The sequence below is a fragment of the Zonotrichia albicollis genome, chromosome 2 (assembly GCF_047830755.1).
Source record: "Zonotrichia albicollis isolate bZonAlb1 chromosome 2, bZonAlb1.hap1, whole genome shotgun sequence".
Taxonomy (NCBI): domain Eukaryota; kingdom Metazoa; phylum Chordata; class Aves; order Passeriformes; family Passerellidae; genus Zonotrichia; species Zonotrichia albicollis.
The window spans coordinates 63,031,550-63,059,119 of record NC_133820.1 but is presented as its reverse complement, the minus strand read 5'-3'; the positions used below and the strand labels follow the sequence as shown (position 1 = coordinate 63,059,119).

Sequence of the window (27,570 nt, the reverse complement as noted above, 5' to 3'; positions counted from 1 at the left end):
TTGGTCACTAATTAAAATGTTTCAGCCTGGGTCATAGAACAGGTGATAAGTAGACAGAAAGTTAGAAATTTATACAGAAAAACTGTGACCAGCCCTAAATTAGATTAATTTTGTAAAGAACCTGGTCATAGAACACAGACTACATGGAAAAGAAATATTTTACTACATCTCATGAGAAATACATCTTTCAGGGCATCTAATACAGAGATGTTATTTGCACCCTATAGATTGTCAGAGTTAGGTAGTTCTCTGGAAAACACTGCCGGTGTAATAAAGTAGATTGATTCCATTTCTAAGCCTTCAGAGGACAAGGGCTGGGGCAAATACCAGCCTAACTGTTTCAAGTCCAAAATCAGGCAGAGTCCCCTGCTGAGTTCTGAATGATGAATTAAGTGGAGTAAGAACCAAAGAACCTCTGCCTGTGGAGAGCTTCAGTCACAGCATGAACATCCTGTAGATACTGAATACCATTTTGGCATACCACCTCGTTTTTCTTTGGACCTGGACAGTAGAGGAGAAAATAATAAGGGGGGAAAAGGTGGCTGTTCTAAAAAAAATATTGTACAATTTAGTCCAGTGTTACCATTCAGCACTGCTGTATAGTTGATATGATGAGTCCACCTACAGGCTGTGTTACAGCAGTGCCTGCACATGTTAAGAACTTCCTCCAGAATCTTATAAAAATTATTTCCTTGAAATAACTTCCAATAGGTCTCTTGCTACTCTTTTTTTTTTTTTTTTAGTAGGTTAGTAGGAAAATTCACTAGAAAAATATTTCCCAGTAAAGTTGGAAGTTAAAGCAAAAAGAGAGACAGAACTGGATTACAAAAAAGATGGACTATCAAGGAGGATAACACAGAGATGGACATCAGGGAGGGTAGTTTGCTAGAATTCTAAGGCAAAAGGAGACCAGTCCTTTCTAGGCCTTTTGGCTTGCAACTGGACTACAGGCTACCGGCTTGAAAAAGAAATTTATGAGAAAGTGGCTAATACTGCTGAAGTAAACGGGACCCAGGGATCACAAACAACTTCTTTTCTTACTCTTTAAAGGCTCCAATATTTTGTGCATTTCATTATGTGCTTTAAAAAAACTGTAATTGGTGCTCTTCACTTCCTAATAATAAAAGCATTTCCAATAGTAATTTAGTATATGTGATAATTGTATGATATGATTTCCAATATGATATCAATTTCCAATAGTAATTTAGTAACTTCAAATATCTAGTGGCCTCTATATTCTCAAGGATAACTTTCAGAGTTTCCTTCCATTAAACCTGACTACTTTATATTGTTACCAGCTTTTGCTTTCCTGAAAAGTATTTACTAATTTTTTACATCTGCACACTCCTAAATAAACTTTACAATTAGTCTCACAATTTCAGTCATTTTTCCTCCATTGTCAAATCAACAGAAGAACCCCAATTTCTGTCTAATGTGAATTCTTTACATTTTGGAATGTAAAGACATCTTGATTAATAATCAATGTAATAATGATAATCTAATGAATGACATAAAATCTGAGTGCCAACAACAATTTCTACCCTTAAGTTACACTGGGACCACACAAGTCAGAGACAGAGGAGAGGGCATGAGCAGTTAACCTCTGTTCCACAGTCTAATACATCTTAGTAAGTGTCCAACTCATTAGACAGGGATAGAGTGGCTCATATGTGTAATTAATTATTGGCAGGTTTACTTTCAAAAAGGTGCCAGATGCTATGCATTTCCTAGTTGCTATCTGGATCTCTGATCTATAATGTTTCCTGCCATGTTAAACATCTGCTCAGAACATACTTCTGCACACAGGAACTTCAGTAAATCAAGAGTTAAATCAAAATTGAATGAATGTGTATCCTCTTTCTGGTGTTTGCAATGATATCCCTTTAAAGATGTCATAAAGGAATACTATGTAAAGAAAAATGTTCTGTAACTTGTGTTGGGCTCATTATAGTTTGAAGATTTCAATGTGGGTAAATAATAGAGACATCTTTTGTGGCACCTGCACTTCAGCTGTCTGAATTGGATTCTGTCTTGCCACTAGTAACCTACTTTTAAATAAACTTCGTAAGTTGTGAACTTTGAACCTTGACTCTCTGGAGTAAGTGTAAATAAATAGGCAGATTTGAATATACATTTAGCTCTTCAGCATTTCTTTGTTCCTACCAAACAGTCTTTTGGAAAACTGGCGTTGTTTTCTGTCTTCATGTGTGCCTGACTTTTTGATGTTTTTTAGTAAAATCCGTGATCAGTCCCAAAGCGTGTGCAGAATCATGAGCACACTGTGGACCCTTTCAGTCAGATAAGAGGAGCTAATCATACCAACCCTAGACAGAAAACTTCTTAAAACAAATTTCTGACATGCCTATAATTGCACATCAGTTTGAAATTTATGAATTTTTTTCTTTATCCTGCTCACGAATGGGTTAAAATGTGTGCAAGTAGCTTTTCAAGCAGCAGCAGTATTTTAAATTCTATCTGTTGGAGGATTTCATGCCCTGTTTCAAAATGACCTATGGTTTTCTTCATGGTAAAAACCTAATCTTGTAAATTGCTTACAGAAATTCTTAAAGCTAAAAAGAAAAACACAAACTGAAGAAAAGCATTATCCATAAATCATTATTATTCTAACCTCTTTATCTAAGAAGGGGGTTAATTTCAGACAGTAGTGCATTTTTTTCTGGGATCTTTCTGCAAATCTTCATCGTGAAAAGTAATCTATGAATAGGAATCCTACTACCACAAACTCAGAAAAACTGTCTTACAGAGGACTGGGTTGGGAAATTCAAAGGATTTAACTGCACTCTTTTAAACATGCAGCATCACGTCTTCCTGGAGAGAGAAGAAGGTACACTTAAGTCCCTTTGGGAACAAGGAAAGGAACGAGTGGCATGTGGCACAGCAAAGTACTTAGCTTTGAAAATGAACTTAGCTTTGAAAATGAACTTAGAGTTCCTGACCCAGTACAACCAAATAATGCATAAGATTCCTCATCCTTACTGAGCAGAGAGATCATGTCCAGTGAGACACCTGCTGCAAATGGCACTGGCCTGAGCCCTCCACTGAAAGTTTTAACAATCCCCTTGATGTCCAGCAGGGATTCCCTGATGTTTAATAAGGCTGAGTTCCTACTGTTCCCACAGTCCTGCTTTATCAATTGCCTTCCTGCTCCTTGTGCTGCAATGCCTACAGTATTGTACCAACAGAGTATATTATACAGTATATTACTAATGAATCAGCTGTGATTATTTTATTATATTATATTTTATAGTTATTACTCAGTTTTCCGTTCCTTTACTAAACAATCATGGCATACCTCAAATAATAGTGCAGAGAAAATATTGACGGTGAGTAAGAAACACCCTAACCCAAGACAGGAGATATTTTTTATAAACAGATGTTTATATTTGGGAATATTGTGTAAACATAACATTTTTTAAGCAACCTCTGTTAAACTGGCCAACATATTGAAAAGTTATCAAGAAACTAAAAGGCTGATCCTCCTCACTCAGGACAATCACAACAATCACATAAGTTTTATGTTCTCAAAAATATCAGATTAAAGTACATATATAGCTATGCAGTCATATAATTGCAAGAGATCTCTAATCTGAGACCCAACTAGAGCTGGCATGAGCTTACATGAGGCTTCCCTGAAAAGACAAATTCATTATGCAGAGAAAATGTCTCATAATAAAATGAGCTTCAAGGTAATGATTAAAGAACTTCCACAAAAAATGGAAATCAATTTATATATATATACACACACATATAAAAAAATCAGAAGAAAGGCTTATTTCATAAAGTGGCATAAGCACTGACCATCTTTGATGCCTCAAGGGAAAGTGACATATTCTTGACTTCATCTACAGTTCAGATGCAATCAACTGCAGAGCAGGGAAAAAGCACACTGATTTTTACTGATTTCTGCAGGTAGGTAGCTGACATTGAAGTACACCTGTCTATCACCATATGAACAAATGCAGTCATGATGATGTTAAAGCAAATTAAGGTTAATGCAGACTATTATTCCTTCCATGATGTGGCTCAGAGAAAATGGTGATTCACATGCTCAAAAGTAACAAAGAAGTTCCAAAAGCATCCAGCAAATACATGTAATTTTTCCTCTTGAGAAGTTGGATTGATGACTACATTTAGAAAAAAATTTTTGAAATAGTCATAATGACTACGAGTAACATCAATCACAATAATTGAGGGTAAGCGCTATTAAAGTTTTCCAATCATATTTACCCTCCTCAGACATTTTCTTGAGGGAAACTCTAAAGCTTCCTGTAGTATTTAACTTCTTTTTGTTACATTGAATATATCAAGCTCTTAACATAGTACTCCATACCTCTGCAGTGTGGGCATCATTCTTGAAGTGTCCACAATGGAACAAGACAGTGGGAGTTTAACCAAATTTATGCACAGAAATGAAATCACTCATCTGTTCTTCCAAGGCACTGGACAAGTCTTTATTGCCTCAGCAATGAGCCAAGGGAGCCAAACATCCCAACTATTTTGGCAATCCCTCCATTCTGTGCATGGCTTTGTCCCCATCTCCTAGGATCCTTAGGATGGATCTAAGTCTGTTCTTTGCTCCTAGAAGTTGGACTCAGCATCTGGCTATGTTGAAATCTGGCTTTTTCTTGAGTTTTGGTTAGTCCAGAAAGTGATTCAATATATCTCTCCAATGCAATGCCTTTGTTTCTCATTTTGTATATCTTCACCTAAGCACTTAGTTTTGCCAGACACAATTCAACACTATAAAAAAGACAGTTAATAAAAATAGCAAAAGGAGACAAAATAGTGGATTATAGAAATTTCAGCACCATAAATAGCTTAAAGCTTTATTTACTAGCTGTTAATTTGAGTTAATACAAATTTTAAAATCATAAAATTATTTATTTATTCCTTTTCCCTTTTACTTGCAAATATTAATTAAATTATTTATTTTGTTCAAAATGTTGGCTACATGCTGTCCTACAGAATGGTAGGGCAATTACCTTGTTTTCAGTTAGCTGGAAGAAAGCATGCCTGGACACACAAATGAAAATGTTTTGGATGTGGCAGAGTGAGATAAAAGAATGAGAGAATAAAATGTACAGGGAAAAAAGAAGTTCTGCAAGAACAAGCATTTTTCTACTTTACAGCATCTGTGGTCCTGAACATAGTAATACAAAGGTCCTGAAACGTTTCTAAGAGAAACTCAAGGGGCATGTTAAGCTCCAAAAAAGTAAATTTTCCCCAGAAAGTATAAGGGATTTCCAGATTATCATAGTATCTAAAGGAAAATGGTTATCCTGCTTTTCCTAATAAAACATTCAGTATTATTCAAGAAAATCAGAAACTAATTGTGCCAGTATTGGTAGATGCCACAGTGATGTCACACATGGAGTCTTGGAGAGCTTTTAGAATAGTGTCATTTAGCACCCAAGTTCTATCTGTGGTTTCCAAAGAAATGTTTTGGGCAATTTTTTAATTGTTTCAAGAAGCCTCCTGTCAAACATGATACAAAGCTAGTCCATCACCACCTCTACTGAATATTTTCATAGAGCCATGGGGTGAGTTAATGAGGAGAAACAGATCCTGCTCATATCAGTGCAAAAACATTCTCTCTGTCATCTGACTCTAATCGTGCCTGTATCAGAAACATATCAAATGTACAGCAAGGAATTCATCAGAGATCCTTTGGAGAAGGGCTACGTGGCTGGCCTTCTACCCAGCTAATGATACAGCAAAGTAAAAGCATCAGTGAAGTTTCTTTGGTACCTCACTCAAGAGAAGGGAAAGCACTCTATGTGACTGTGTTTCAACCGTGGACCTATTCTTACAGTTCCAGACACTCCAAGAATAGCTGTAGTGGAAATACTTTTAGCCATCTGTGCTTGACAAAAAGAGGATATAGGTTTTCTTTCAGCTACAGATCAGATTACACTTGCCTGTAACATTTTCACCTAAAAGCTAGAATGTTGTCATGCACTTTACATGGAGGGAATTTGCAGACCATATGGAAACTAGTTAGCGAAAACATATCTGTCCAAGTGTTAAATGGAACTCCACAATGAGCTCTGCTAAGCTCAAATACATGGCCTACACATAATGCATGTTTGTTTCCAATTAGATTCTGTATGGACAATTTTAACCTTTGCAACTTCTGTTCTCAGAGGCATTGGAAGAACCTCGGTTGACAAACCACAGCAGTGTTGGGGCTGGTTCTTGTATACTCTGTTGGAAGCTATTTGTATTTTCTATTTCAAATGCAAAAAGGTCCCTTTTAACCCATCACTGACAATATTTTCTGCTCATAAAATATTCTGAGAAGTTGATGAAACATTTGAAATTCAGTGGAGTGTAAGATTACCTCTGAAGAAAGAACTGGTTTTAGAAATAGGAGCAAGTGACTATTTCAGTAATTAGTAATTTAGTAATTTTAGTAGAGCAAATAGATGAGGAATTTTGCCAATAAATATATTGTGCAATGTCAGATTACTACCTGATGGGGTTCTCTGTTACCATTCACATTTAGGAATTTACCAGAGCAAGAGAAATGAATAATTTCAAGTATTAGTGGCTAAGTTTTTGGTCTAGACTGACCAAAGATCATTGCAGCCTGTTCATTTCAACTCCACTCAAAAGTTAAGAAGGCCCTAAGACATTAAACATAATTTACTCAAATAATAGATCAACCAGTCTCCCATGGGAAGGAATGATGATAAAATCTGATGGAAAAGGATATGACTTCAAGATTTTTCACCAAAGGTTTGAGGCAGCTGCACTACAACAAAAAGGTGAAATCATAACTAAGCTGTATTCACATTTCCAAAAATATATTGACAACAGCTATCATAAAGCATCAGATATTCAGGAAAATTTGTATGATTAACCTGTTTTAGAAGTTTTAAAATTAATTTTGTTTTCTGCTTACTTTTTTTTTTTGTGCTCTTCTATGAGACTGTGTACATTCTTACCAAATCTGAAAATCATTCAGCATTTCTTACACACATGCGTGCGCTAAAAAGAGCCTCAGGAAAAAGCACACGGCATCAAGGATGTCTGACAGTATTCTGATTTTACCAAAATGTGATAGGGGAGAAACTTCATACCATGAGGAGGTTTTGAAAAAGAGCGAAGAAGGAAAGGTTATGTTAAACTTGGAAGTACATCCTTCATATGACACAACAGATATTTTTATGGTGATCAATTTGAAAAACAGACAAGTGCCAAAAGACTTAATTAAAGTTTATTTGCTCCTTTTTGATTCTTATAACTAAAATCTTTACATATAAAGTAACAAATTAAACCACTGCATATAAAAGTGTCAAGTTAATTACTACTTGCAGTAAAAAAAAAAAAAAAAAAAAAAAATCAAATTTCAATTATCAAAGCCCCACAGGAATTGTATGCACTCTCATATCCTGAATAACACCCCTAAATCCCTCTTTTTTTGAGTCATTGCCTAGATAGCACTTTCAAATCCTTCAAGACTACCCCTGCCTTTCAGCAAGGAATGACAGAAAACTTCTCAAAATAAATCAGCTATCAGAATAAGATGGATTTTGGAATTTTCTTTCATAGGCATCTTTATGAGGCAAGAATTCAGTTTAATTGAGAAAAAGGGTCTCATGGAGGCAATGAAGAGATAAAAGATCAGAAGTACACAATGACTATAAAAGCAATTCTCTGAATCCTCTGTTAAGAAGAAAAAAAGTCCAAGTATTTTAGATGTGGAAAACAAAAATTCAAGTCTCACAATGTAAAAATCTATGGTGTGCTTGAATTTTCTTTTACTTCCCAGATTTCTATTTCAATAACTTGGGAAGAAAGGACTGGTTTTTAGAAATCAGGAATGAGAGATTGATTGAAGAGAAGGTGAGATATAAAATTAAAGAAAAACGATGTAGAGGACATTGCTTGTTTTGGAACTCAGTATTTGGTTTGTGAACAATGTTTTCTGATTCCAAATTGGGTGGCTAAGTCATAGATAGGGTAAAAATAGGGGCAAAATATGAAATGACACTCCAAGCAGTTATCAGAAAAATGCTATAAGCCAAAAACAATCCAACAAAACTTTTCTCTATGGATAAATAGTGAGATTAAATATGGCTGCATAGTTGTGAGATTCCTGTGACCTTTAGCATTTCAGTCTTTGTCATATCCTGGGAACTGTTATAGCCTTGTTCATGCTACAGATCTGACAAAAATACAAAAGCAGAAGGACATCAATGAAGAATTTTAAAAATCAGTTAAAGAACTCAGGAGAACTAAGACAATTTTAGTGATAGTTTATAAAACCTATTCTGCAATTCATCAATTGCCAAATGGAAAAGGATAATACTGCTACAAATTTTGCAACCAATTTCACTGAAATAAGAGACTTAAGAATGTAGCCCATAAATTCTCTTAGTCATTGTAATGTGAATCTCAGACCATTAATTTAGGTGTCATTAAGTGAGAAGTGCAACTTAGTTACAAGCTATAAAATTATTAACAATAACTGAAGCTTCTGAGTACTCTAAGCTGCTACTATACCATTCTTTGGTATTATTCAATAATAATAATATTAAACGCTAAGAAGATGAAAGAAAAGAAAGTTGTAGAAAATTTCAGTTACAAGATGTAAATATTTCTAGTAACAAGAGCCAACACTATGAGAGGTAATCCTGGAATGACCATAGGAAAAACTGTACACAAACATTTAGGTAAAACGTGTATAATAGAAGGGGGGTTGGAATTTGAACACAAAGCTGTTTTTTTCCTGTGTAGACCTTTCCATACTATAAACCTTGTCAGAGTGAGACTTTTTCCTCTCAATTAACAGCAATACTGTGTGTCAGAAGAATCCTGAAAGGAAAAAGTTTACTTGGCTGTACATATTCCTCTGAATACATGACCTGTGCATGCTGATGCAAATTCCCCCTTCACTATTTTAACTGCACTAGTACTGATTCATTACTTTCTTCATGAGCTTGTCATATTTGCGTGGTCTGCATAACTTCTGCATTACTTCCTGCCTCATTTATGAGGCAAATTTTCTAACCATGAAGTAGTAAAGATAGCACATAAACCACATAAAAATCCTTGAAAGTGGTCAAGGATACTTTCCTTTAAAATTTAGCATTTTTTATTCCCCCTCTAGGCACAGCTCTTTATGTGCCTTTGTGAATTGACCTGGCTGAGGAAAAAACAGCCCTACCAAATACAGATACAACGTTGGAGCATGGTCTTCTTTTTACTTTCTTCTGTGGGAGTAGTTTACACTTTTTAATTGCATTTTCACTACTTTCTCAAAGTCAGGCTGAAGCACTGAATTAATCTGAGGAGAGGAAGGTGAACTGTGGAGATTATTTTGTGACAGGATGTATCATTACACAGCATCTCAGGGGAATAAAAGGATATAAAAGCTATCACTTTTAACTTTAAATGAAATTAAATGCAAAGAACTGAAATCCCAATGTATTAAGAACTGATTAATTATTTTGTCAAAAATAGTTATATGAAGTCTAGTGAAAATAAAAAATTGTTCATATGAAATAAATAATAGTTTTAAATAATATAATCTAATGACAGAACAGTACCTTCAATCAAGAGCTCTTGCCCATGGCTACCCAATAATGTTCGAGATAGGAAAGGGGCAAAATCAACAAAAATTTCTCGCAGGAGAGGGGCCACCTTTTCTAAAGCTCTTTCAAGCTTTGCAGTGATACTGTAAAAAAAAAGAGACCATGATTGTAAGAAAACTTCACAATAGAAACTAAATTATGTCAAATCACATCTGTTTTAAAAGCTTCTATAAGCTTCTTTAGAAAAGAGGATGATCATAATTTGATCAAACTTTACAGTTTTTAAATGGCTTTAAGTAAATGGAAAAAGTCATGTCAGAGTAAGCAGTATGTCAGCCTCATAAATTCCATAGTATTTGCAGAGTACTCCAGAACAAGTAAAATTGTTATTATCCTTTTCAAATACAAGTCTGTTTTTTTTCTCTGCAGTTTAACACAAACCTTTGTTTGCTCAGGAGGGGTTGAGCATCTCCTTCCATTGCCTAGCGCTCCATTTACAAACTTCTTACTTTCCAATATGTACTGTCATTATTGAATAAAGAAAATAAACCAGCTAACTGAAAAAATACTTTAATGAAGTCTTAGTGTCTGGCATAATTTAAAGTTAGACCCTTCAGTTGAAAAACACAGACTTTTCAGTGAAGTGTTATTTTAGCACACACATCCTTGGTACCCCAAAATTACATACACTGTAGCACACATATAACTACAGAAATGCACATTAAATGAGTTATTTTATATTAGAGAAATTTGGGAAGAGAAATTATAATTAATACTAAAAGGTAGAACTTGTGTACCTCATGTTTTCAGCTGAATCCTCTGGCATTGGAGCAACAGTTTGGACTGCTGGCAGATTTTTGCTGGTAGCACCATTCACAAAGCTGGATGACGAAGAGGAAGAAGAAGATCCTGAGTCTACTGCACCTGTCCCCCAAAAAACACAAATCTTAATTCAGTCTTATGAAACAAAACTTTTAAAATATTCCTTGTATTATTAATCTACTTCTAAGTAGGGAAATAACGTTATTTATTCTAAAATAGTGAAAACCTTTCCATGTGGTTATCAAAAAATCAATACCTTAACTTCACTGGTACAAAAATAAGCATGAAATTTACTGAAAATCAGGCAAAGTAAATCCTTACCTCATTTCCTCTATTCCCAAACTATATTCCAAAGTTGAAAATAATTTTACATCATACTGTAAAGCAAGATCTTTCCAAAATAAAGGTGTAGTTAATATGAGCTTGAGTGGAGAATAAAATTTCAAATATTTCTTAAAATATATTTATATATGCATTTTTAGCTGCCCAGTTGCAACTACAGGCAGAAACTAAAATAGAAATTAAAAAAATGACAGGGAAGATAGAAAATATACATAACTTCAGTAAGAAATGGGGGAAATTGGTGTCTGAAGAGTATTTAGACTCTAATTACAATTTTTCTGTTTCCTTCCTTGAGGCAAGGAGAATTGTAAGATCTCAAAAGTAAGGAGGACAGTGATGGTATCATTTCAATGGGTTGTGAACAGCTGCCCAGAAAAAAAAAGCTATGCACACAGAGCATACATTTATACTTTAAGTGATCTGGGTCAGAGCTAAGGGCTAAACTTAGACTCTGAATGCCAATCTATCATGTTTGCTGAAACAGTGCTGTGAGCTCAGCCTCTCTGAAGCAAACCAGCAAAGGCTCAGAGAGGCCATGAGCAGTGAGAGTGCTGTGATAAATGCTGTCCCTGTTTGCACAGTCCTTCTGCAGCACACCACTGCAAGAGAGGTGGCTACAAACAGTCTTGGACTGGGAGTTCAAAGCCTGAGGGACTGCAATGCTACCAGAGAAGAGGCTGGAAGGCAACAAGATTTATCCTAGTTAGCAATGAAGGCTGAAGAACCCCAGTTTAGAGATCAATGACATTATCCTGGCCATTTTCAAAAATTATAACTGTTAAAATTATTAACTTGTTTCTGGTCAGTTTTTAGCAGTAGATACATCAATGTCCTTTGCATTACACATGATATTATTTTTCAGTTTCCTGCAGAGATCTACAAAGCATTAATGGTTTCTTAACAGCTTAAGCAGCCAGCCAGTAGTGAAGTAGAGGTTGAATGCTGGTAAGTGTGAAAAATACTCTGGCAGCAGGAATTATTTTTTAAAAGATTTTACTTTAGCTATTTTTTATTGATAAAAGAAGGTAAAGATTGGAATTATGACTAGATAACTGAAGAATATTTAAGTTCAAAACACTATCAAAATGCAAGCAGGATTTACTGGGCTTGCTGATGCTAAAGTAGCTGGTGAGGTTCAGGATTTAGATTAGGAACTGATTTAGGAAGTTTTTTTATTAATATCATTGGGAGATGGATTGTGGTTTACACTGTGTGATCTGACTTGGATTAAATACAAATTCAAAATTTACTCAAATACACTGAGAAACACAAAAGTATAAGGCAGGGTATCTCTCTCAACATAGGAATCAAAGCAACTTAAGTGAGAATTAGATATCTTAAGAAAGGTTGAGCCTTCACATATATGTATATATATATGTCTCTATGTGTGCATTTATGTACTTATTCACTTTAATTCCTATATACAAATTTTTATGGTTTACTCCCTTTTCCTTCCAAAATGAAATTTTCTTCATGAAGCTTGTTAAAAATGCAGTTGCTAAGTTGTTCAACCAGCTAGGCTTCCAGATGATCAAACAGATCTAGAACCATTCTATTAACATGGAAGTAAGAATCAGGATATGAATTACAGAAATCCAGTCTAAGAAACTATAAAGGCAGTTTCTTGCACAAAAAGATGAAGGAGGAAAACCTATTTCCTCAAAGATGAATTCGCAGCACTAAAGGACTTTAGTAACATACATCTCATTAAGTCATGACGTGACATAGACTATGACAGTGATGGCAGATAGAATGTAAACACCAACTATAACCCATGAATAACTAATAAAAAACAACTTTCACATAAGTCCAGCACAGAATATACCTTAGAGATTGTGCTACCCATCACATAGATATAACTATTTCTATATGTATTTCTAGAGTATCTGTGACATACTGTAAAAAGAACTGTAAATAGGTTTGGGGGGACATCTAGTGTTTCTAAGAAATTGCATTCTGTTTCCTTTCTATCATAGAAAAATTTTAAAAAATGGTGCTGTTCAATTAAATTATATGCACTACTTTAAAATAATTATTAACATAGATATTTCATAGATTAAAAGTACATAAAGCAGAAAGTTTTTAGACAGTCTATATGTCTCAAAAACTGACATACATGAGTCACGGTTTTGACTATCATAGATGTAGCTTAATTAAAAATGGCAAAATGGGCATTTTAATCTAATATTTAAATAATATTTTCAATGGAATACTACTTTTTTTTAAAACTGTCAATAATATGTTTAGCATTTCTAAAATGTTGATATAAAACTTAAATAGTAAAAAATTTGAATCTTCATATAATGCTTTTCTACAGAATCAGTACATATATAGCTCTAATTAAGCCTCACACTTGCTGAAATTCCATTAAATCAGTACTTTTCATTTAATCAAGCTAATCCATAGACTAGGATCAAAAACAATTTCATAAATAAAAAAATAAACAGTAAGATCTGTCAAAAAAAGGAGCCTTTAATCCAGACATGTACCATGGCATCTGCAATACTGCCCTCTACTAAGAACATTATTAGGGAAATAACTGATTTTTAAAATGCAATTACTTACAAACAAGGGCTACTACATTCCAGCCAAAATAGCTCAGATATTTAATCAGTAAGAAGACTGAAAAGCTTACTACTATACAGTATCACTTGTAAAACAAGGTTTCCAGGGCAAGATCTTTTTTGCATAACATAACAATACCTAAAAGGAAATCCATTCAAGATTAACATACATGTCTACACAAATGGACTCTTGAGAGAAGTAATAACATTATTCAGAGTATTCATTCCTCCCATCTGCCTCAGAAAAGTCAGATTTTAAGCTCTTTTTTTTATCCTTAACAAAAACAAAGTTCTATTACTAGATATTAAAAGTAATCTGCAAAAGGAAAAAACCAAAAAATTGAGCTCATATTACTCCATAAAGCAGAAGGATGCCAAAAGCATCCCCTTCTCTTTGTGCAACCCCAGAGAGATTTTCACGTTCTCAACCCTTGACTGAAGTTGTGATATCCTTGAAGAGAGCTCTTCTCTCAAGTGCTTTTGCTTTTTTTAGAAAGAAAAAAGACTATAGCCAGATACTTCAAAGGAGTTTAAGTTAAATATCCATTGCTCTCAGTAAGGATTTCTTTCTCAATGGAAACCAGTCACCACTGTCAACAGGCTCCCATTACTAGTATTAAAAATAATTTTAAAAGGAGGTCTAGTCCTTCTGTAGGTCAAAAGAAACAACTACTAATAAGCCATGAATTCAGTTAAATTAAGTTGTTTCTTACTAAAAAACTTTCCAAAAAGAGCATAATATTCACTGTCAAATAGTAATTGTCCAAAATATTCACCCTCTACAATCTACAATATGTTTATTATGTAGCTACTTGCCTCAACTTTATTTGATACATAAGAAGGGATTAATTGGTATGTATCATATAAACATCCTCAACTGCAGAGCACTAGAAAAGTAAGCTCATTTCAATTCTAAACAACACTTACTAAACAATATTGAGGCTATTTATGAACTTATTTAAGACTGTGTAAGTCCACTGTGCACTATCAAAGATTATAAAAACAGACCAAGACAAAACACTGTCTCTAATAAAGGCCAAGGTTTAACCTTTCCAGGTTTCATTTTGGAACTACAACAACAGCAACACAAAGATGATTAAAAAACAAAAACCACGAAAGGCAACAAAACAAAGACAAAATGAGAGTCACAAGAATATTTAAGGACAATACCTGTTGTATTAATCATACTTTTTGGTGTAGCTCCTGTTGCAGCAAATATATTAGGTGTACTACCCGGTGGCAGCCCGCTCCCGGCTGTGGCAGCTCCAACAGTGGTAACAGCCAGACTACCTGGAGGGGGTTTCTTCACTGGTACAACCACGCTCCTGTGGAAAAATAACAACAAGATTAGTAAACTTGCACAAGGGAACCAGGAAGAGTTTTTGATTTTGATGGGTTTAGGCTGTTGTATGATGCATTGCTGAGAAATACATAATATTGTAAATTTTCTTAACCTTCCTGAAATAGGGTAAAACTGTTGACAGGCCCTAAAATCATATTCCTGTCTTTATTCTGCAGCTTCATGTGACTCCAAAGAACCTAATTTATCTTCCAACACCCACAAAATGGAAAGACTCTACCATCTCAACATGTTGAGAACACTGCTATCAACAGTGTAACGCTGCAATGTGTTCTAGATTTGCAAAGATAATGTTAGCTGTCAGAAATTATGCCAGCAGGCTAGAAGTCTATATGCATGCAGTCATAAAGACTGTGAATTTGTTGATCCTAATGAAGTTACCTAAGATAACAAATTTTTTGCCTTTCAGCTGCACATTTGAATACAGTAGGTTACTCCTTAGTACCATGAATACATTGGTCTTTCACAAAGATGACTAAGAAACAAATTTAGATTCAGCCTTCTTTCATCCTAATCTAAATCAATAGAACATGATATACATTGAACAGCAATAATGCCACACAATAAATACTTGCTTTCATAGTATTGATATTGCTGAGTTTTAAAAAGCTCAGAGAATTTGAAGCTCTTAAGAAGAGAACAGAGGAACAGAGCTTTCATGCAAAAAATCCAACATAATATCAAATATAAGCAGGAAATACTGCACTCAAAAAAACATTTTTTAACCTAATTTGAAATCACACTTAGAGGTTTTTTAAGTGGGAAGACTAAAAGACTTGGTCTTTGGACACAATTTTTCAACACTGGGAGGCTCTCACAGTGAAAGAAATTATATTTACATTTTTCTTTTTAATATTTCCATTTATGTATAAAACCCCCTTCTCCTTAAATGTCTATTTCAGTGGCAAACATGAATGAAAATCAAATCTGAAACAAATCATATTTGTATAATATTAAACAATATATTTCCATCATTGTTACATTTTCTGTTTAAGTAGATACAGTCTTCTTTAAAATTAATCATTGTGAAAAAAAAGAGCAAGTAAAGGCCAATTCTTTAGGGTGAAGAAGTCACATTTTACTCAAGATGCTCCTTTGTTACACTTTTGTGTAAATATGATGGCATATAATGAATCATAGGGTGTGGCACAATGTTTTAGGATAATGTACTTTTGTCCTATATGTTTAAATACTCCATCCCCCTGGATTTTAAAGACTGGTGGTGACAGTGTACAAAACAGTCCATTAGCATTTTTTCCCTCACTCTTTTTAGAGGGTTAAAGTCTCTGTATTCTGAATAACCGCTTACCCCTGCCCTGAAGCACGTACTCTTAGAGAGGTAAGTCTAGGCATGTCCTTGGGTTTTTGTCTCAGTCCATTTACATTAGGAGGAGATGAGTTTGAACAGTGCAATAGCTATTGATTAAGATAAGTGACCCTAAAATAATTGCTTTTGTTGGTAGTTAATAATCTTACAATCACTGCTCATATTAAGTGTTTACATAGCAGGAGCTACAGCTGAACAAAGCTGGGTCTACAGGGGTTAGATAAATCTGCTCCATAACACCATGAAATTTTCTAAAGCTACCCCCAATCTACCTACAAAGATCTCTATTTCAATTAATACCTCAATCAAATATTTGGATTTGGGTTATAATACTGAATGAGTACTCAAAATGTAATTTTGAGTAAAAATGTACTTGTAATGTCATAAATACACAAGGAGAAATTAGAGCTTGTTTCTTAGGTGGGAGAGTTTCCCAATTATATTAATTTCAAAAGGAAACCACTGTCATTACCCTCTACCTTTGTAGAGAATTGCAATAGAAAGGGAGAATGAAGAATATATGGGAGTATTTTTATGCTGGAGCACAGGAAGGAAAGACACAGGAGGAAAAGGTGTCTTAGACTGGCCTATTCTAATGGCACATGGATCATCAGGTCACTAAGACCACAGGCCAACATGTTGCTTCACAAGATGACCTTGCAGATAGAAACTGTGGAGAGTGATGACTCAAAGAGCTTGGGAAGGACAGAGAGGCTGTTGGCAGGTCCATAAAGGTAAAAAAGGCTTATAAAGAACCTGGAAAGAGTGGCCAACTTATGAATAACACATGAGATTTGAGGAAGACTTGACAGCTGTCATCCCACACTCTTCATGCCATTGGAGCAGACCCTGGACCTCTTATCTGGATGCAAGCAGGAAGGATCCCTGACTGCTGAACAGACTCCTTAGACACACACTCATTCCAGGGTTCCCAAATGTAAGACAGTGGAGTGAAAGACAAGTATTTTATTTCAAGAAAAACAATTTCCCCCTCATATAAAGTCTGGTATTAGTATCTGCTAAATTGGCAATACAATCTCTGTGGAAGTATTTGCTCTTTTCCTGCTATTTTTCTAAAGATGAAGCTAAATTCAAGATCTTCCTCCAAGTTCAGTGGTCTTTCAGAGTGTCCAAAAGATCACATAAATTTCCATAGCAAAGATCACACATGTCAGCTTTACTTCCCAGATGTAATAGGATCAGTTTGATTTAGGAGAGACCCATAATAAGTGTAGTTTTGAACTGAAATACACCTTCTGTAGCAAGGACAATCCTTCCCATATCCCACAGATATAATGTTCTACCCATAGTTGGCATTGTTTTGTGCATCTAAATCACCACGTTAGGATAGGTGAGATTCCATTAAACAACAAATTATCAAGAAATGTCAATAGAAACCTCTCTACCATAAGAATAGGGAAAATCAGCGAGATGACATCATCCCAGACTGAGAGAAAATGCAGCTTTCTGACATGCCATACATGGTGACCTTGTCAAAATGTCTCATTCTTACTGATAAAACAAACTACAGTGAGTGAATACAGAATGACATTTAGATGAAGCAGACAGAAAAACTGCATGAACAACACAATAGAGTGGTCAAAAATGTGCAAAACAATAAGAGGGACAGCAGAACAAGAAAGGTGAAAGAGAATGACTGCCCTTCAAGTAAATAAACTCTTCTTTTAACCAATCTAACCACTCCAACAGCACGTACTGTGAAAACAGGCAAATTAAATAAAACAGACTCATGAAAGAAGTGTTATACTTGAGCATCATAAGATTTGAAGAATGATTTTACTGTGATAGATGCTTTACATGTATTATTTAGGCATTCAGGTTTTTCTTTCATGAAGGAACAGCAATTTACAGACTAGAAGAAAAGATGATATGCACTTCTGTATTTCATTTTAGGCCTTGCTTTGTAAAACATATTTCAGACTCCCTAAATATTCCAAACTGGCCCACAGTTGTCTGAATCACATCATCGTGGTCTCAAATGATTCCCAATGATGTAGTCAGCAAAGACTTAGTAGTAATTGTCTGCAGCAACTGATCTTTATTTCTGTATTCCTTGGGTGGTTTTCAATCCTAAATATACCTGTGGCTCTTAATCACTGTTCCTTTACTCTGAATGTCCTTTACCAATTTTAAACCTGAGCCTGAAGTCATCATAATTCATATCATGCTTAAGATGAGTGTTGTTGATTCAACCCACATACTACTTATGCATTGCTGGTTCATTAAATAACCTCAGCAAATAGCTACAGGATTCTTCTGGGGTTTAGAAATTTGCATGAAATAACTAGATAGAAAATAATACCATTAATGCATTGAAATGCAAAAAGAGAAAATGGAAATTAAAAAAACCCCACCGCTTTCTCAATTTGACTACACAGGGCAGGTGACACACGAATTATGCAGCTCTATATTTTCTCTTTCTCTGCAATTCACATTCTGTATCTCTTCTCTATTTTAAAATTTAAAGGCTTTCCAACTTAATCACTGTGGTCAACGTAAAGGTCAGAGATAAGCCTTCAATACTGGATGTCTTGAGCTACCTATCTGAGCAGCAGCAATTAAATTAGAATCACTTTACTCTCCTGTGGGATATGTGAAACCTCTTAAGGCTGAATTAATATTCTTGCTCCTCCTCTCCTCCCCCACAGTAGCAGAAAGCATGAGGATTTTTCAAGTATTCTTCAAAAGGCAGCACAGACTTCAGGCAAGTATTTCATAGAATTGCTCTGTGTCAAACAGAGGTTTGACACAACTTCAGAGGTTTCAGAAGAAATCACATTCGAAAGTGGGTGGCAATTTTTCTGCTATATTACATGCTGCCTTGTTCCTCCTACAGCTAGATTAACCTAATCTCTGAAAAGAAAGCTAAATATTCCTTCTCTAAAATTAATTTATATTGGCCATATCTCTGTACTTATCTAGTCCTCTATGAAACATTTATATTGTTGATTACACTCTGTTCTTTCCAATTTCACCCCCAGACTTGATCTGAGCCTGCAATGTTACTATGTACTAACAATGCATTCCTACCTTAAAAAAACCTTCAATTAGGCTGACTGCATTAAGATAAGTTACATCTGATACCAAGAAGGAAAGGTTTAACTCAGAGTATAAAGCCATGGAGGAAAAAAAAAGGGATTAAAAAATTGTGAAGTTTACACATGAATTGTAGAAGACAAATGGAAGGTTCACAGAAGGATGTAATTGTTGGGACTGATGCAAATGAAATATTAGTGCTGAATATTCCATGTATTACAGCTTATGTCAATCATTTGATTCCACACATGCACCAAAACCTCCAAATCTCAAGGTACATGAAATGATCCTAATCTACTAAACAAAAATTGCTTGTTTCTAACTAGAAGAAAGTAAATCATCTCAGGTGAGGTTTTAGGATAATGCCATTAAAATTATTGATTCTTAGTCTTGGATCAAGCAGAGGAGCAAGTATTTATTCACAAAGAAATTCCATCCTTTGCATCCAGGATAAATTATTTGAAGCATCTAAAATGATCTAAAATACTGATAGGAAACAAGGAAAACACTAAAAGATATAAAAAGCTAATTATCAGGAAAGATTAATGGTCCTGGCTAAACAGAGAAATGGGAAATACTGGAAGTTTAATAAGTTTGAAGAAAGTGAATAAAATCTAAGTGAACATGTTATGTATTAAATGTCAGGATCATCATCAAATATAGAAAAAAACCTCAAAGAAACAATCAATATGAGGTATAGATGAATATGGGTGAGGAACCTAATCCTGTATAAATACTGAAAAAAAGGGGGGAAAAAAAGAAAGGCTAAAAAGCTACAATCAGTCCTGTAAAAGAAGGCAGATAGGGATAAACAGCAAGACAAAAATGCAGTTCAGTTTTCATCTATATACCCAGTGAATTATATCAGAGAGTAGGGAGATGCTGGTTTCTCCTCATCAGCTTCAGGCCAGATATACCTACAGTTCCATGTATATGAATATGAATAGGTTCATATTACACAGGTGATAAGAAGTGTTTTGAAAGAGCTACCTGTGTATAGATTGCTACATGATAGATAGGGGAAATATGATTACAACTCGGTGAAAATAAATTGAAATATGATTACAACTTGGTGAAAATAATTGGGTTGATATACCCAATTTTGGTTGACTTGAACCTATTCATAAATTTAGAATGACTTTTTTTCCTAAACAAACAGCTGATGTGGCAATGAGATTTCCCTTTCTCTTGTATTATATTTACTAAATGAGTGACTAAGGCACTCTCTAGGAATACAGACAATGCAACTTCAGCCCTCTTCCCTACAGGATCTGAAACCCTACCTCATTCTCTGGAGTGTATTTTTACTGCTACCTTAGAAAAATATATTCTGCAGAAGCTGTCAAATATTTTATTTGGACCAGTCTCCATTGCACAAAGATAATGAAAATTACCTTGAGTGAACTGGAACCAGATGAGTCCTTTAATTCCCACACTACTGATTAGGTTTTTCATTCATCTGTTCACACACTATTGTGACACCCAAAGTAATGGGGAATGCAGTGCCTAAGAACAGATAGCCCCTGTACCTGTCCCTTCTTGATTCATGGGAAAGTTGCTCTATTTTTCTTCAATTATTTGTAATCAACTTTAAAAAGCAACCATTTTTGTTGGGAGAAGACTAAAAGGTATTTATCCATGACAAATTTTTAATAAGATTTCAGGAAGATCAAATCTATTTTTCAGCAATCATCATTTGGAGACTAATGACTCTAACAGGAATATGGCCTCCTATTTAAATGACTTAGTAGACCACTGCATACAAATGATCTCCCAAAGGTAGGACATCATATAACACTTAGACATTGCACCTCTCTATTTGAACCTTCAGTGCATCTTCTCTCACATTTATCTTTTCCCATTCTATCAGTTAATTATAAAATTTTTAAAAAAGGAAAAAAAGAGAAAAATCCACCCCACCACTGTATTCTAGAAAAACACAGATTCCCTGAATATTCCTTCTCAATATAGCATACCTGCATAAAATATTCATATTTTTGAAGACCACCTGTCTCAGTATTAATGGGAAGGACATGTACGAGACCTGATTGGATCTCACAAGTTGTCCACCTTTTCTAGAACCTTTAAAACTGACCCCAAGGTCCTTCTGTCAGGGGAATAAAGAAAAAAACTGCAAAAATAAAAACTAAAGTACTTTAAAGATGTGTTCTCCAAAATATTCTCAAATATGTTCCTCAAGATTTCACCAAGCATGTAAACTAAGAAAACCCATAATTTTTCAATTTGTGAAATTAAAATGGATTAAAAGGGAATCACATCTTTAATAGCAGCAAAAAAACCCTGATCTTTTAATTACTAGGAACTCAAGATTTCCTTATACAAGCATTCTTCCCATTGAAATAATTCTAAAACCAGAAAATATATGTAAATTACGTCAGTTTGAAAAAATAATGAATGAGACACAAAGCCACAAGCACTCCCCACAACCACAATTTCAGTAACAGCACCCTTGTGAGAAATTTTTTCTTGAAAAAAGTAGAGAGTGAAGTGTAAGCTTCAAAATGCAATACTGAGTAGAATCACAAATTCAAAAACCATGACTTAGTCTGCATCTAGTGGGACCAATGCAAATTGACCAAAAAAAAAAAAAAGAAACAAGAAATCCCCAAACCCTAAAAATCAATAAAATGGACTGAATTTTGTCAGACAGAAGATAAGAAGGCACAAAAGAATTATTGGTGAGTTATGCTCCATTAGTCACAAATCTAGGTGAAATCACCCTTTGTGTTTGCTTCTAAAAATGTCAACCTGGATGCCATTTTCAAGAAATTCAGTCTGACGTTAAAAGACATGACATAACTTGGAGAATCCGGGCTCTAGTGTCCCAGAAATCTGTTTATATAGCTCATAATGTAATTACAGCTACCTTAAGACAGATGAGGCAGAAGGCAGCAATATATTGAAAACTAATTGAAAAATGCAGTTGTCCAGAAGCACTTGTGGGGAAGAGGTCTCTGAAAAGCTGCTCAAAGCTTCAGAGTTTGAAGTGAAATTTTTGATGTTGTCACTCTCAATCTATTGAAGAGCTGACAGACAATCAAACCCGTCTGGCTGCCTGGCAGCTCATTTTGCTGGCAGGTGGCAAACAATTAGACACACCAATTTGTGCCTCCTGATGACATTAAAGCATGAAACTAAGTTGTATGCAGGGCCTAGTGATTTGTGTGAAAGCATTTCAAAAATAATACTCTTTGCCGTGGCAACTCATTTCAGACTGCCACCTCCCATTACGGCTTTGAGTGGTGAAGACGACAGACTTGAGTTACGTGCGGCGCAAGGCCGCTTCTGTTCAATCCGTCATCAGCGCCCCCCGAGACCTCAATCCCCTCCTTTCATCAATATCACCTCATCATTTACATTTGATAGCACTTGAACTGCTGCATACATTAGCTACACACAGCTCCCATTTGATAAAACATTCTGGGCACTTTTTCTGCTTTTATGTTTCATTTACGACTGCGCAAATTCCATGGGAGAATATGCGGTAGCCTCGTACAAAGTTACTCTTACGGACATATTATCAATGTGCAATTAAAAGAACATGCAGAGTAAAACACATCATATTAAATGCTAAAATATAGTTCTCAATTTCAATTCTATTTACAGGAGTTTACTTTACATGGTGTTTACCCTTCATCTATGGTCATAATTAAAGAAAATTACCTCAACTATTCTTTTGCTAGGCACTCAGACATCCAAATCAAAAAAAAAAAAAACCCAAAAAAACCAACAAAAAATATTGCTTCAAAAGGACTAAGAATATCTTCAGATTAATGTGAAAAACACATTCTTCTAACCTAGATTTGGTTATAAATATGGAATCACTGTGCTTGTTTTGTAAAACCTGAAACAAATAGAACCTGACAAAACAATACACTCCGTTGCTCATGGTTCTCCTCAGGGACAATAAAGATGACCAACAGCCACGCTTCTCAGTGAAGTACCAAAAGCTGCATAAACTACAGCAACACAAGATCCTACAGAAACAGGGTTTACAGCCATAGTTTTAGCTTAAAAAAAGCACCCAAACAGTTTATCTCATTTAACTGCTATTTTATATTTGTAAACACAATTTCATTTACATGAGCATGTAAGGACAATCCTACTGTAATTTCTTTTCAGTTTTTCAGTTATTGGGATACCACAGGAAGTAAGATGTTCCAGAATCACCACTAGGTAAAATTCACGCTGTTTTGTCAATTAATACTTAAACTTGTTCAGTTATTATTTCAATATACTATTCAAAGTTTTTTCCCCCTAACCCCTGTTTCATCCCCAGTGAAGAGTTACAGGGTCAGGATCTGAAATTGCTCCATGTTCATAATTTCCATCGCCATCCACATTTGCCTCCAAAGATTGTCACAGTGGTCAAGTAAGTACTCTGGAAATATGAAAAATCTACACAGAGGAATACTTGCTTGAACAATGGGCATCATTCAATAATGCAGCCATGGAGCAGAACTAGTCAGTTGAGGTCTAAGTTGATGGGCTAAGATACATCTGCATTTTCATCAAGACTGTCATAATTCAAAAATATTTGTTTAGTTGGATAAAAGAATGTAACATTCCCCAATCTGCTGGACATGCCTGAATGTGTAATTATTCCCTTCAGAGTTGTTGGTTGTACTAAAAATCATCATCTACCTCACTCATCAAAATCAGATAGCAGGGTCATTTATTTAAGAAAAAAAAAAAAAAAAAACCACCAAAAATGATGTAAAAGTGAATTCTTTTGCCTAAACTTCACCCATTACCACCTTTTTTTTTTTCCTCTGAAGAAGTGAATGATTCCAAAGGCTGAATGTACAACGTATGCTACCGAGATACAACATGGCTGTGCACTTTTTACAATCATCAAATTTGGTTGGCAGGGTAACAGGTCAGGGAAAAAATAAACCACTAAACTCATTAGGTGCTAAACTTATTAAGTAAAAAATATCTATCAAAGCTTACAAGTTCTGAAGACAAGGCACCTCTTAATAATTCTATAATATCTTCTTCTACTAATGATGTTCAAAAGGTACAAGCAGTCACATTGTTGCAAGAACAATTAAATGGAGGTGCTCGCATTAAATAAAGGTTATGGCCAACAGACTGCAGGCCCTTGGAGTTTTAAATGCTTTCTTATAGAGCTATAATTTAAAAATGCACACTAAAATTCCTGTCTTCAATCACCTTTATGTCAAGTTCCCTCTAACAATGACAAAGACATCCCATAAGATGATATGCTCTTTTTAATTTAGGTGTCTGGCATTTTGTGAATCAACCACTGCTCTCTGAATGAAATATTTTTCTTATTAACCCAAGCAGAAATTCATATAAAGTAACATTTTTGCTGTTTACAGTTAAGGTGTGGTTATTTCTACATGTAGCATGATGTTTTATACTGCTTAATGTACAAGCATGAATTCTGGAATATCATGGTTCCTCAGAGAGTAAGAAGAAAAAAATCTTAACAGTATAGGAAGAAAAAAAATATATTTCATTTCATATTGAAATCAATCTAAAAATAATGCAGATTGATGAACTAAAAAAAAAAAAAATCTTAATGAAAAAGCTCTTAAATGAGCTTTCTCTAGAGAAGTCTTAAGACCTAAAATATTATTTAAGACCTAAAATGTTATAAAGGGATATATTCATTGCTTCTAAAGAATTCTTCACTTTTCCTGTCTTGATAAAACCACCTTTCTTACAACAGACATTATCTGATTGTTAATTGAATTATTTCAGAAAAGCAGCATTTATATATAGAGACATCAGATTTTTTTAAGGACCTTATAATGGAAAAGTACCTCACTTTTTTCTAAAATTCTGACGTATCTTCTTGCACTTTGCTGTTTATGTTATGTTGAAAACACTGAATATTATTTTTCTTAAGACTTAGAGAAGATATTTATTTTATTTAGCAAGTTTTCTGTAAATATAGGATTTTTTCCTCATAAATCACAATATAACTCTTTTCTGTCTTATTTTTTTTATTTCCTTCAGTGTTTTACTCGCCTGAAATTTACCTGTACCTGCCTGATAAACTTACATACCTTTAAGTTTTCAAGACATGTCTTAAATTGTCTTTAAGCGTTGATTCAATTTTTAACATTTTAAAAATATTTTTATGAAGAAACTGAATGGATCTAAAATGCAATCACAAACACTCACAAGACTTAGGTCTAAACTCACAATGGATGGGACTACACTTCTGGAAGGATGCTGAGAATTCCACAAGAGCACAATCTCTATGTTCAGGATGACTGACAGGGACTGGACATTTAAAGGAAAGTATATTCATGAGAAAACAGGAAGATACAGCCCAAGAAAAAACAACAAAATCAAAGGTCTCTTTGTGGAAATATTTGTGAATTTAGTTTTAAGCATTAACTTCTGAACTTTAACAGCTTCTCTTGTTAAGACCTAAAAGGAAACTGGTTTCCACCATGACCAAGCAGACAATTTGCCATGGTCAAAGCATTTCAGTACCAGAAAACAGTTCAATGATGGATCCAATTACGATTGAAGCCTTTGAAAGAATATTCTACTGAATTTCTGCACAATCTGTTCTGTATCAGCAGATATTGCCCCTCCTCCTCCTCACTAAAATAGCGTCTTAAAGAAAAAAAGATTTTATTGCACATATATTTCTTTGCAAGAGGCTTGTTTTCCAAGTACTTAATAGAGTTTTATTCACTGCTAACAGAGAAGAACAAGGTGAATTACTTTTGTCTATACGGTGTGGTCTGTTGGTAATGCAGAATGGGAGACAAAGTGCTGTTATTTTTAACATACTATAATACCAACCAATAGTAGAATAACCTTCTTGAAGAAATAAAAGCCCTTCAAACTTCTGAATTACATCAATATCAAACAATAGGCCCAACCATATACCTGTCAAATGAGTGAAACTGCATGGGAAGTATAGCCTGAGCTTCTCTCTTCAGTGCAGGGTCTGGGTAAGGGATCGGATCTGGGCCACATTCTGCGATTTCAACAGGGGCTGCCACAAGACTTTTCAGTATTTCTTTGACATTGATTCCTTTACTTTGGCTGATACTGGATATTGATGATGCAGGTTTCAGAATCTCACTGGGACTTTCTGTTAAGCTCTCCTGAGATTTCTTCACTTCTGAAGACAAAGTAGACAACAGCTCACTCATAGCATCAGGACCTGTGCTGGTCTCCAAGTCTGTCCCATTCAAAATATTGGGCATCTGTTCATCTCCAATTCCAGAATCTGTATGAGGAATAGAACTTTCCAGCTGAATATCTTCAACCGGTGTTGGTGTTTCTTTGTCTTTGATATTTTCTGGAAACACAGTTGGTGTCTCTGCAGCAAAATAGAGATTATGAACAAAATTTAGTTTGATATTTTCCCATAAAATATGATCATAAGGTTTTATATGACAGAAACGTGTTAGGCAACAAATAATGGTATTTTCAACCTTGAAAACTCATTCTACATACAAAACATTTTACCTCCAGCAGCTGTTTGGCATATAGACAGACTTGGAAGAGGGAGCCCAAAATCGCATTATACAAACTCAGTGATGTTTAGAAACTACAGGCCACTACTCACACAGTAATCAAACAGCAAAATACTGCCAGCAAAAACAACACTAAAAATTATAAGCTATCAACTGCAGAACTCTATGATCCTTGAGCCTACTAGAAAGGAAAATTGCAATCACTTATGCTTTTGGATTACTGTAAAATTTACTCTTGTATTGCTGTCATCAAATATTAAGTTTGCATTCAAAAGAAAACTTCTAGACCACTTTTTTCTTTGTGTTTTGTTTAAAATGTGTATTACACACATTTCTACACATACCATTGCACTGAATACAGATTGATTTATACATGAAGGAAAACAGCAAAAGTTTTTATTTATTTTTTAGATTCCTCTTTTTTTCCCACAAAAGGTAAAATTATGTCATTCAGGAACAATGAATGAACAAAATAAATACAGCTTCATAGAGAAAGGCAAGTGAAATCTGTTGAGTTTGGAATATTTCCAGATTGAAAAGGCTTCTACAGCATCTTGTAACCGAGAAGACCACATCTCTATTAATTACTTCAGTGAAACAGACACAAAATCTTTATTAAATAAGAATAATTTGCTATGCTTAGATAAAAGTCAGCTAGAGTTGTGAGTAACTTGTATCCTAATTTTGGTTAGAGAATGACAAATTGGGCTATTTTTATTGACAAAATGTTTTCCTAGTTTATTTTAAAACTACATTTTCATTAAATTACTTGTCTTGATTACAAAATTTAGCAGTTCTATGTACGAAATAAGAACACTTTTTAATGGCTCTGATACAGTGGTTTAGATATTACGGGCAATATTTTATGGCGTATTTAAATGAAGCTCATTTACAAAAAAATGTGCATCAAAAATGTAACTTTAATAACAATCTCATATCTCACTATTGATTTTCTGTTACAGTCAGGTAAAAAACACCTATTTAGCATATGGCATAAGTGTGAGTACATACATGTATACATAAAAAACAAATCTGTAAGAGA

General features: G+C 34.7%; 1 protein-coding gene across 10 annotated transcripts in view; it reads right to left on the bottom strand.

The window, feature by feature from the left end:
• Positions 1–27,570, bottom strand: part of NBEA (neurobeachin) — a 457,716-nt gene that overhangs the window by 256,518 nt on the left and 173,628 nt on the right. For 9 of the 10 annotated variants that reach the window (XM_074535327.1, XM_074535333.1, XM_074535326.1 and 6 more), the window contains 4 exons: positions 25,933–26,371; positions 14,459–14,613; positions 10,358–10,484; positions 9,576–9,703 (listed from right to left, as the gene is read on the bottom strand). In XM_074535327.1, coding sequence (XP_074391428.1) covers positions 9,576–9,703; positions 10,358–10,484; positions 14,459–14,613; positions 25,933–26,371 — 849 coding nt within the window. The remainder of the gene's footprint in view (positions 1–9,575; positions 9,704–10,357; positions 10,485–14,458; positions 14,614–25,932; positions 26,372–27,570) is intronic. The other variant, XM_074535328.1, reaches the window with a different exon arrangement.